Below are 12,002 nucleotides of genomic sequence, written 5' to 3'. Positions count from 1 at the left end.
CTGTTTGCAGTCAATTCTTTACTTTTTAAAAAATTTTACTTTATCATTTATATCACTAAGATTGTTCCATTGTTCTACTATGTTGTATTTTCATTTGCAATTAACATAGGGAGATAAAGTCTTATTGTGGTCAAAGAGGACTAACAATACACAAATCCTTCTTAGTACTTAACCTTCCTCTGTCTGATTTTTTATGATAGATTTTCCTATATCGTCTCAGATAAATCTCCTTCTCAAAGCATGAGACTATGAATAACACACCCAAAACATGGGGGTGTGCGCTGTAGTGCACTGGTGTTAATTATGATTTTGTGAAGTGATTTGCCTTTTCAGAGTCAGGCTTTGGAAGTACCATGAAATGAACTCATACTTCTTTAGTGCAGAAGAAAGTGACTTAAATTATAAGTTCCCAGTCATTTTCAATGAACAACTATAATTTTTAATGTTTTTTCTTAAAACAACTTGCTACATGAAAAATGTATTGTGATAAGTAGTAATACTGACAATCCCAAGAATTTGAGTATTAATGACAATCTTATTGTTCCTGATTAATTCCCATAAATCCTGGTTTCCTGAAATCCTTACAATAAATTGTCTCCCTTATAATAATTAAATACCTCAGTGAAATGCTGGATTTGTTGAAGTGCTGAGAGTATCCAGGAAAGTTTGCATTTGTTCTCAAACATTCCCAAAACTAAAGATGAAGCAAATTAATTAAAAATTGTAACTTAGAAGATTGACAAATCTTTCAGCTGTTATTAACACAAAGCTGTCACTGAATGCTTTCTATTTGACAGACAATGCCAAGCATCTTTATTTAATAATATTTTATTTACACTGATTTGATACCTATGGAAGCTGAGATTTAAACATGTTGACTAGAAAATTAATTATCAAGGATGGAGCCAGTAATAAAACTCACACAGAGCTGATATGGCTCTGCTATCTAACCTAGATAGATCGATTTTCCTTTCTATAAAGGTAGGAAATTTGAATATATTCTGTGCTTCTCAATATATGGAATAATTATAAATGTGCTACATTTAAGGATTTTCTGCAGTACCACTTTTCTTCCGCTTATTATGTTTCTGAGGAAAAATCATTTGAAAAGTATACGGCATTCAGACAAAATTCATCAAAATGATATAATCATACACTTCCATATTAAGATAGTATTTGTTCTGTAACAAACTCTCACATTTGTCAGATTGGGTAGAATTACTCAATTCAGTGTCACTAAAGGAACTGGTAAGTCTACGATTTAACAGCTCATTTCTAAGAATTGTTTCTAACCTAGCACATCCTCTCATTGTGCAATGAAAGCATGACTAAAAAAGAATTGCTTCAAATAACTAATATTTTTAGTACATATTATAGTTAGTGGTCAGTATGTGATGAAATTTCATTTATCTTCTTACATAGAAAAATCCATGAAAAAATATAAAATTCAAAATGCTAAAGTAATTTCAACTAAAACTGGAAATACGTAAGTCCATTATGAATTATCAATTTAATTTGATATAACTTGACCAAAACTTCACATAAAATTTGGCCTACGGTTTTAGTTAGGAGAAAAACCTGAATGTCACTAAACTGCTGAGTCTTACATCAACTCCTAAGTCCTTTTCAAAAACCAACTCCTCTTACTTTTTAAGAATCAGATGATGTCAACTTATAAATTTATCTGAGTGTGGAAAAGAAGCCAAGTGAAGTATGAGGGATAAAGAGTCTGCCATAGTGTTATAATCTACTCCCGTTCAGGTCACATCCATTAGAAAACTCTGATACAAGCAGTCTCTCTCTCTCTCTCTCTCTCTCTCTCTCTCTCTCTCTCTCTCTCTCTCTCTTTCTTTGTCTCTCTCTCCCTCTACAGTTATATCCACACACATTTGTGTGCACACATATCATTAAGCATGCTAAACATATTTAAATTCCATGTGGTTGTATACCAATACTTTTAGATAGTCTGCTGTTAATTGGTGTGCTAGAGTATAGTAAACATACCCCAAGTAATAGTCAGCAAATGTTCATAAACTAAATATGTACATACCATTATCTAAGAGGATATTAGCCAGTGTACTACAAGTTTTCCACTTCTTGATTTTTTTATCACTATTTTAACAGTGTAGTTAACTTTACCAGTTTTTGAATTTCACATTTTGCAAAATGCACTCTTTGGTTAAATGGCTGCTTTAGTGTGTGTGTTTGTGTGTGTGTGTGTGTGTGTGTGTATGAGCCTAGGTCTTGCTGCATATTCTATAATGCTGAACTACACCTCCACCCTCTGTGTACTTTTTTGTAAATCATAGTACTTCATGTATTTTTATTGTTCTATTTTTTCATTATTTCATTATTTGGGTATATTACATTTATCTATTATACTCAAAATATATTTAGGACATTTTAATTTGGGGGCATGAGGAGTAAAGTGGCAGTATTTTTCAGGTACACATTTTTGTGTATTTTTGTTTTATCTATATCTAAGTAGAATTATTGAGCCTCAGGGAATGTGTGCCTATTTTAGTGGTACAGTTTTCCCCATATGCTGGTTGAATCATGTTATATTCTTACAGCAATGTATCAGGGTCTCAGTACTCTCCTTCCTTGAAAATATATGCTATTTTTACCCTGTGTAGTGTCAGTTATAGTGTTAACACACTAGATTTTAAGAAGTGTCACACTGATGATGAATGAGGGACAGAGTGTCTTTATATTTGTTGAGTATCTACAGCAGGTGATTGGTTTTTCTCCTCGAAGTTTCCCCTGTAGTTTGAAGAATCCATGGTACATGAATTCTGACTCTTTCTTCTCAGTGATCTATAATAGTGTAAAAATACTCAATTTTTGTCTTCTTTTATATCATGCATTAGCGTTGGAATGAATAGGGAAGCAAAGATTATTTGAAAATATACACCTAGAAGTTAGTTTGCAGTATCTGATTGTATGAACTTGACATTTCTGATGTTACTCATCCTGAGAAGCCACTAAAGATTGATGTCACAGAAGTGCATAGTAAAGTGGTGATTACTAGGGGATGGGGAGCTTATGAGAACCTTGGAGGACTATTGGTCAAATGATACAAAGTATTAGTTATATATAAGGAACAAATACAAAAGACCTATTGTGCAACATAATGGCTATAGTTAATAATAATGCATTATAGTCTTTAAACTTGATGCAGGTGTGTTACACTCCCATTCCTAAAATGGTAACTATGTGAGATAATGAATATATTAATTAGCTAGCTTTAAGAATTCCATAATTCTCATATAGAATTCAAAATACATTGTACATGATAATACAATATTATTTGTGATTTTTTAAAAATGTAAATCTTTTAATTACTTTAAATACACATTTCACAAACTATTTTATCTATAATACAATATGAATAAATGTTATTAACTATTTAAATTTGAATCTATGGGTTGATTGTTGATTATTTTAAAATTAGTCTAACATCATGGTTTGCTTTTACTTTCAGATGCAACAACTGTTTCATGAAAATTATGAACACAATCGGAAGGGTTACATCCAAGACCTTCACAATAGCAAAATCCATGCAGCCATCACGCTGCATCCTAACAAAAGGCCTGCATACCAATACAGACTGCATAATTACATGCTCAGCCGCAAAATTTCTGAACTTCGCCACCGCACCATCCAGCTCCACAGAGAGAGTGCCCTGATGAGCAAACTCAGTAACAGTGAGATGAGCAAAGAGGACCAGCAGCTCGGCGTGATGCCCTCTTTCAACCACTTCCAGCCTCGGGAGAGAAACGAAGTGATAGAATGGGAGTTCCTGACAGGCAAGCTCCTGTACTCAGCCGCTGAGAACCAGCCTCCTCGACAGAGCATCAGCAGCATTCTAAGGACAGCACTGGACGACACTGTCCTGCAGGTAATGGAGATGATCAACGAAAATGCCAAGAGCAGAGGAAGGCTCATTGACTTCAAAGAAATTCAGTATGGCTATCGCAGGGTCGATCCCCTGTATGGGGTGGAGTACATTTTGGATTTACTGCTCCTGTATAAAAGGCACAAAGGAAGGAAGCTGACTGTGCCAGTGAGGCGCCATGCCTACCTCCAGCAAATGTTCAGCAAGCCTTTCTTCAGAGAAGTGGAAGAGCTTGATGTCAACGGTCTTGTGGAGAGTATTAACAGGGACACTCAGTCATTCTCCTTTATATCTAACTCTTTGAAGATATTGTCTTCCCTTCAAGGGTCCAGAGAAATGGGAGAACGTAATGAAAAGAAAATACACATTCTTGTGCCCCTCACTGGAAGATATGACATTTTCTTGAGATTCATGGAGAACTTTGAAAACACGTGTCTTATCCCAAAGCAAAATATAAAGTTGATCATCATTCTTTTCAGCCGGGATTCTGACCAAGATTCCAACAAGCACATTGAGCTGATAAAAGACTATCAAAACAAGTATCCTGCTGCAGAAATGACCCTAATTCCTATGAAGGGTGAGTTTTCCAGAGGCCTTGGTCTTGAAGTGGCCTCTTCCCAGTTTGACAATGATACTTTGCTGCTATTCTGTGATGTCGACTTGATTTTCAGAGGAGATTTTCTCCAACGATGTAGAGACAATACAATTCAGGGACAACAAGTGTACTATCCTATCATCTTTAGCCAGTATGACCCAAAGGTAACCAATGGGGGAAATCCTCCCCCTGATGATGACTTTGTGTTCTCAAAGAAGACTGGATTTTGGAGAGACTATGGCTATGGGATCACTTGTATTTATAAAAGTGATCTTTTGGGTGCAGGTGGATTTGATACCTCAATACAAGGCTGGGGACTGGAAGATGTGGATCTATACAATAAAGTTATTCAATCTGGCTTAAGGCCTTTCAGAAGTCAAGAAGTCGGAGTGGTGCATATTTTCCATCCAGTTCATTGTGATCCTAACTTGGACCCTAAGCAGTACAAAATGTGCTTAGGGTCTAAAGCAAGTACTTTTGCCTCAACCATGCAACTGGCTGAACTCTGGTTAGAAAAGCATTTGGGTGTCAGGTACAATCGAACTCTCTCCTGACACTCCCGGCAGCAAGTGTTGCCTTTTTAAAGGGGAGTTTACCTCATCGTTTATTGTTATTTTTATTTTATTATTGTTATTATTATTGTTATTGTTATTTTATTTTGGTGTCAGGGTCATAAACTCCTCTTGGTTGTCTTCCAAAGGGTGTTTTTTGACCTCAAGAAAGAAGAGTCTGCCATTCACTGATATTTCAGAGTTCTACTGAAGTCAATATGTGTATTACTTTTATGTATCTTTATTTGCGACTGAGTTAAATCATGGCAATCAAATGACTTCCGAAGTTCATTCATCACAAGAGACAGCTTAGAAGAATGTTCTCTTAGGGCTTAAAGATGCAATATCTACTCTTATTTTGTTTGTCAAATTCAATGTGATACAAATACTGGTGAAAGGTACCACAAAAGTGCTTTATGCTTCCTATGGGGAAGGGACTCTGTAACATAAACTTGAGTTTTGTAATTTATACGAGGACTTAAATATATAGACAAAATTTTCTTCATCTTTAGAATTTTTAAAGTAAATGAACACTTATGATTGTATGTTTATTTTTTAAAAAAAGTTTTAAAAATTGAGGAGTTTTGTTCCACAAGCAACCGGTACTGGCTACCCTGGTCTTATGACATTATGAACTCCTCGTAACTGCTATAAATGCGAATGAACTTTATTTTCTCAAGGAAATATGATTTAATTAAATATTCATGTACATTTTAGAAGCTTTATGAAACAATGTTCTTCATTTGCTGGCAAGAAGATAAAATATGACAGAACCTGTTTATTTATAATAAAATACAGGTATAGCAGTATTCTTTTTCAAAAGCACTGAAAAAGTTTTGTCGTTTTCTTTTTGTGGTTTTTTGATGTATTTCTTAATGGTCACCCATAAAATGCTTGTTGCACAGGCTGAAAATGTTAAGAAGGGACTATAGGTGTGTTCTTTGTATGTTTTGTTTTGGAGCCTTGCCTTCATAAGGAGTTAACACAAGCAGTTTCTCTATGCAATGATCTGAAAACTGAGTGACATTCTTCCTTGGTCTGCACAGCGTGAAGATTCAGTACATCCAAAAATAGTTCAGAAACTGTCTTTATTTTAGTTGGGGTTATCTGAAAGACTTAGCAAATACTAGGTAAATTACAAACATAGCATTAATTTTACATTATAAAAAACAGTAATATGTTATCTCGTTTCCCATGTCCTTCTGTCTTAGCACCAAATCAGTGATGTCCTGTTTGTAGAAAAGTATCATTATGTTCAAGAAATTCAATTTAAAAAATGAATATTCATGCAAGAATTCATCATGACATATTTTTAAATTTCAATTGTGAAAAATAACATACTTACATGTTTTGAAAGTCAAAGTTGTAAAATTTTAATATTTACCAGCCTCTCTCCATCAACACATGTTCCCATGATCACAATTAACTATGGTTTAAGGTTTAATGTATTTATGTGACATATATTGATGTATAGGTCCTTCTCGAGTTTCTAAAGCAGGAAAAATGCATTTATTATCCTTATAGTTTTTAGATAACATTTTGTGCTTTTATTTTCTTTTTTCATCCTATTAGAAAATATTTGACAGGAAAGTTAATTTGAAGGTGATTGTCATTAATTGTTTCCATGTTGTTGAACAGACCCAGGGCACATAGCATTTGTCTTAGAAATGAGTTCCTTACATGTAGCAACCTTTTTCAGTGAAGATACTTGGGAATTTCAAAACATATCATTGTTTGATATTGAGAAAAACATTCAGTAATCTCTTTGAGAATAATATAGAATCTTAAAATGTCAAGTTCATTAGAAATTAGCGACAATTTTATTTTTTAAAATGCTAATCTTTTTTTTTTTTTTTTTTTTTTTTTTTTGTCATTTTGAGACAGGGTGTTGCTATGCAGTTCAGGCTTGCCTTGGGCTCATTTTGTAGCCTAGGGTGGTCTTGAACTAGAAAGATTTTCCTGCTTCAACCTCCCGAGTGCTGGGATTATAGATGTGCACCACTGCTCCCAGTTTTAAAATGCTAATCTTGACAGAACCGACAATTCAGAATTAATCTCTGCTCTAATATTGTCTGAAGCTATCATAACCCTTTCTTTCATAGCTTGTTCTCCTACATTACATGATTTAGTAGTTTTGTGGGATTCATTTTTATAAATAGATAAGTATTGCAACATTCAGTGATGATACTTAGATCTACTGCCAAACAATAATGATTAATAATTTGTTAGTGAGGAAAAAAATCAGAGTCTGCTCTTTAATTTAAACAAATGAAATGTGATAATTTTACAGAAGAATAAATGTAAAGGTCCATTTAAAAACATTCCCAGTCCTACAGAGTTAGAGACGGCTCTCGAAGGATGTCTTTTTCTGTTATACTGATAGTACTATATACAGAAGTAACAATTAATTGTACATACACACTATGCAGAATAGTTAGTGTAATCACATTTACAAATCAGCTGTTTAATTTTGCATTAAAGTTTCTTAGAGTTCTTTATTCAATATCTGACTGAAAATATAAAGGGTAAAGGTATAAAATCACATGTTTTCTGTGTAATATCTATGAGCTAAATACCTTTACAGTTGGATGGTAGCATCTTGTGAATGTAATCAAAAGCACAATATATCCACAGTAAGCCATGCACCACTGTCTTACCTTCTTGGGATAACTATGGATGTTCTATTAAGTGTTCCCCCAATCACAGCTCCATCCATATGCAACATTATCTTACTGATCATCTATTACTCACTCAACATTACACTATGTGTTTTACTTGAATTTTATTTTTAAATTTAATATTCCTAACAACTCTCATAATATTGATATTATGTTATACGTTCAACAGATAGGGAAACCAAGGCCTTGAATGTTCAGAGTTCACCCAGTTGGCATATTGTATACTTAAGGTTCAAAGTAAATGCTGTGTAAATCTGGAGCACCTGTTTTGCATTCTCCCCAGCAGCTTCTCAGTTGCTGAAGGGATGTAAGCAGTGAGGAAGTGCAGGTCTAGTTGATGCCAGAGACGTAAACGATCCATCATTCAGTTTGCTTCTGCTACACGTTCATTCTGGATAGAACCAAGCTTGCCGGTGTTCGGTTAGTTAGAGTCTCCTAATGTTTCCATCTCAAACAAGTTCCAACCACTTTGCTAGCTTCTGCAGTGCTGTACTGTGCCAGGGAAGAGAAGAACTTTTCTGTCTGCTTGCTCACAGGATGCCAGAGTTCGGTGGGATGGCAGTGCTCAGAGTTCCAGATGCCAGGCCCTGCTCTTCTACGTTACTGCAGCAAGCTGAGTATAGAAGCTGTCAGCAGTGCACACCACCACATCATTGCTTGACTGTTTAAGTGACTTTACCGAGACTCAGTAGAAGCAACATGGGTGATAATGAAATATATTTGAATGCAGCAGATGAGTATATTATGCTGTTATACTTTGCAAATTACAGAAATGAAATACACAAATGTGTGGACAGATAATCCAACCGAGGGAATAAATGCTCACTGGAAACAAAAGATAAAGTAATTTCAGTATAAGAAAACTGGGGGTTCACTATAGGCAGTAGTCCCAGGGATGAGGCATTCTGGTTTTATTTTTAGATTGGCCCTGAGGATTTCTTTCCTCTGGAAGTGGGACCAAAAAGATGAGGCTCCCTTTCAATAGTTTGTATTGCTCATCTGGGAGTCTGTATGTTGCACAATTGGCTGGGACTAATTGCTTTTTCCTGGAGAGTGTATCCTAAGGTAGACATACATGGATTTAGAGATTTGCTCTCTCTCTTTTTTAACTTCTGCCCTCAGAATAAAAAATACCGTATGTGTACACAGATAAAGTATGCCAAGATAAGTCTCAAGTAACACAATAGGTGCAGCTTCCTGTTGATTTTGACCAGGAGATTTGTTTGGAGAAATGAAACCATCTGCACATTCAAAATGATGTAACCAGGCTGCTTTCTTTCACTATTGCCATTTTCTTTTTGTGCCACTGCACCTGTTGTCCTGAAAGTCACAGGAATCTAGTGATCTCTACCCTAGAGGTATCTCTCCAAGGAGACTGTAAGTAATCTGGAGACTTATCCACTTAAAATCATATTTGATTTAATTATCTAATGCTAATATCTTCAGGAAGTAGCTTATGATTCTGGATATTACAGGACGAATGGATACAATCATGTTCTTATGAACAGTAGAGGAATCTGAGTAATTCTTAGTATGCTGGCTTGCTTACCTTTCTCTCTGAATTATCAGCATCATAATAACTTTCAAACACATTGTAGAGTTTTTTGTGAGTCTAGAAGCTTTCTAGAGCTTCAGCTTTCAAGCAGTGGTGACAGAGGAACTAGAGCAGAGGCTGTGAATATCGCGGTGTGGTCACGCCTCGGTGTGCCCCACAGTCTTGGTCCGATGCCAGCCGTGCTGCCAGCTTTACTTCAGCAGATGGTGAGGACGATGTGAGATAGCAGCAGTGATTCATGCCCCAGGTGGGGATGCAGTCAGCATCTGCATCAAGCAGCACAGCACCTGGTGCCAGGGCAGCGGTGCCAAGGTATTCGGGTGTCAGCTGCAGTTTAACACCCAACTGTCCGTTGCTTCCTTTCTGATCTCAGAAGATAAGCTCTGGGCCATGCTTGGATCCCACTGCATGCAGGATTTTATTTCAACTGAATTCAGTCAGTATCTGTTATGTTCCTAAATTGGCATTAAAACCGAGAGACTACTGAGTTGGCTTTTTTGTTATACATATTTATACATGTTTCCTGCTCCGTGACCACCTTCCTCAGTCTTTACCCGTTAGGGGTGATTAAAAGAGTTTTGTAATCATGCAACTGGAATAAAATTTTATATAGAATCTTCCTACAATAAAAAGAGAGATTTCAGCAATGAAATAAAATCCACCACCACAGCACAGAAGTCACCATAAGGCTAATCTATTTCCGGGTATATATTGAGAACTTATTTGTGAGCAATATTCTCAAGCATAAATGCTGTTTGCCAGAACATGCATTGCCTGATGCAGGTTTCTCTGTCCCTGGGCTCCCTTCTGTGGCTCTGTTCTCTTCCACCTCTTTCTCAGTATTTTCTCCACTTCTGTTCTTCAAACTTCCACAAACAGCATATTTTCTCACTTTATCCAAGAGAAGTGCATGGATATACTAAAAGAATCCAGAATGTATGTAAAATATCCAAAAATCAGAATATGAATCTGCTTCTATTGGTTTGATATTTGCATTAAAGATTAGCTGGTCAAAATTAACCAGGGCCAAAAGTTTATATAAAGATAAAAATAAATACTCCCAAGCTCAGAGTTTTCGGCCACATCCATTTGTTTCCATTTCTATCTGCTGACATTCTGTCACACAATGAACTTCATTTTTTTCCCCTTTCCTACTCATACTCACCTAAATGATTCAATACCTATTTCCAAAAGGAATTTCTTTAATTGAAGATAAATGAAATGTTACAGTACTAAGAGTCACACTATTTTCTTCTTTTTGATTTGTCTTTTAGTTTTCCGGCAGTCTTAGCATGTAGATGACCCTCATTTCCTGTTGATATTGTCTGGACTTTCCTATACCAGTATATTCTCCCTGTTGTCCATGCTCAAGACCCGCACAATACAAATGATATAAAATTAATAATAAAAATTTCTAATATTGGATTTTAAAAGATATTACTATATAACTTGGAAAACTGAATGACAAGATTAAAATAAATTTGAAACTCTATCCTCATTGGTAATCCTGGTCTATAAAAGGTGTTGGAATTTACTTTCCTTTTTGTTAGTTCACTAAAATGTTAGAGGCTTTTTTTGTAAATCTGCTAAGTGTTTATACTAAGGCAGAAATTTAGACCTCTTTGATCCCCTTTATCTTCTCATTTCTCAATTAATCTGTTTAACATTAAATTCAGAGCTTAATGGAAAACAAAATAGCATCAAAATATTTACTGAATTAATTATTCATTCATTTATAGGAAGAAGCTTCATGAATGCATCTTAATTAATGTGTAATTTTAGGAAATGTCTTCCAGGGAAAACTAGTTCACATTGAAATACATCAGAATATATATAGATTTCTAGTAAGCTATTTTTATAACAAGCTTAACAATATCAAGTATCACCACTTGTCCCAGTATAAGAATGGTCATATTTTCATGTTTTACATAAGAGAAATAAGCTTCTTTTAATAAATTTAAAACTTAAAATGATTTGTGATAAAAGGAAATGAAGCTGTTATAAGTATTTTCTTTTATGTCTTTCCCCTTAGCCAAGTAGTAGTGGATTTAAAGAAAGTTCACTTTGTCTCCAAACATTTCTCCTATGTATCATTTAACACAAGAATCTTTTTCAGGGCTGGAAATGCAGCTTAGACTGCTTGCTTAGCTTAAGCAAGGCCCTAGTTAAATCCTCAGTACAAGAAAAATTAAAGGAATGAATATTTTAAAATCACTTTAATAAGGAAGGACAAAAAACACAGTGTTGTATTTATGTTATTTGACATTATCAAGACAGCTGCTGTTTACAATATGATTCCTTACCCATCACTGTTACTCAGGAAACCTTATCTCTATTGAACTTCACCCAGTTTAAAAAAAAAAAAAGGTATCAGGTATCATTTTTCCCATTTTACAGAAAAGCAAAATCTTTCCTCAGTATGTACTAAGCCAGGGAGTGTGTGTCTATTTTCCACCTTTAAAGATTCCTTAGGGCACTGTTTGAGTGAGATGACATACATTTAAACTAGCAACTGTAAGCAAGAGTGGAATATTTCTGGCAGAAAGCTTTTCTTTCTTCCCTTACTTTTTTTTCCCTCCTTACTTTTTTCTTTCACTGAGCAAATATACACTAATTCATTATTTGATTCAAGGTCGCAGAAGAAAATTTCATTTTATTCAAACAAGTTTACTGATGCCTTGGTCTTTTCAATCTACATTAAACGACTAGTTTACCCATAATACAA

At 35.1% G+C, this 12,002-nt stretch overlaps 1 protein-coding gene across 1 annotated transcript in view; it reads left to right on the top strand.

Annotated features, from left to right (window-relative positions):
* Positions 1 to 9,761, top strand: part of Chsy3 (chondroitin sulfate synthase 3) — a 266,079-nt gene extending 256,318 nt beyond the window's left edge. Inside the window, exon 3 of the mRNA XM_003477215.4 lies at positions 3,485 to 9,761. Coding sequence (XP_003477263.3) covers positions 3,485 to 5,047 — 1,563 coding nt within the window. The 3' untranslated portion in view covers positions 5,048 to 9,761. The remainder of the gene's footprint in view (positions 1 to 3,484) is intronic.
* Positions 9,762 to 12,002: the final 2,241 nt, after the last annotated feature.

This window comes from Cavia porcellus, unplaced genomic scaffold (assembly GCF_034190915.1).
Source record: "Cavia porcellus strain 051 isolate PalLab524CR breed Dunkin Hartley unplaced genomic scaffold, mCavPor4.1 scaffold_21, whole genome shotgun sequence".
NCBI lineage: Eukaryota > Metazoa > Chordata > Mammalia > Rodentia > Caviidae > Cavia > Cavia porcellus.
Note: the sequence above shows the minus strand (reverse complement) of the source record. Positions and strands in the feature narration are given on the sequence as shown.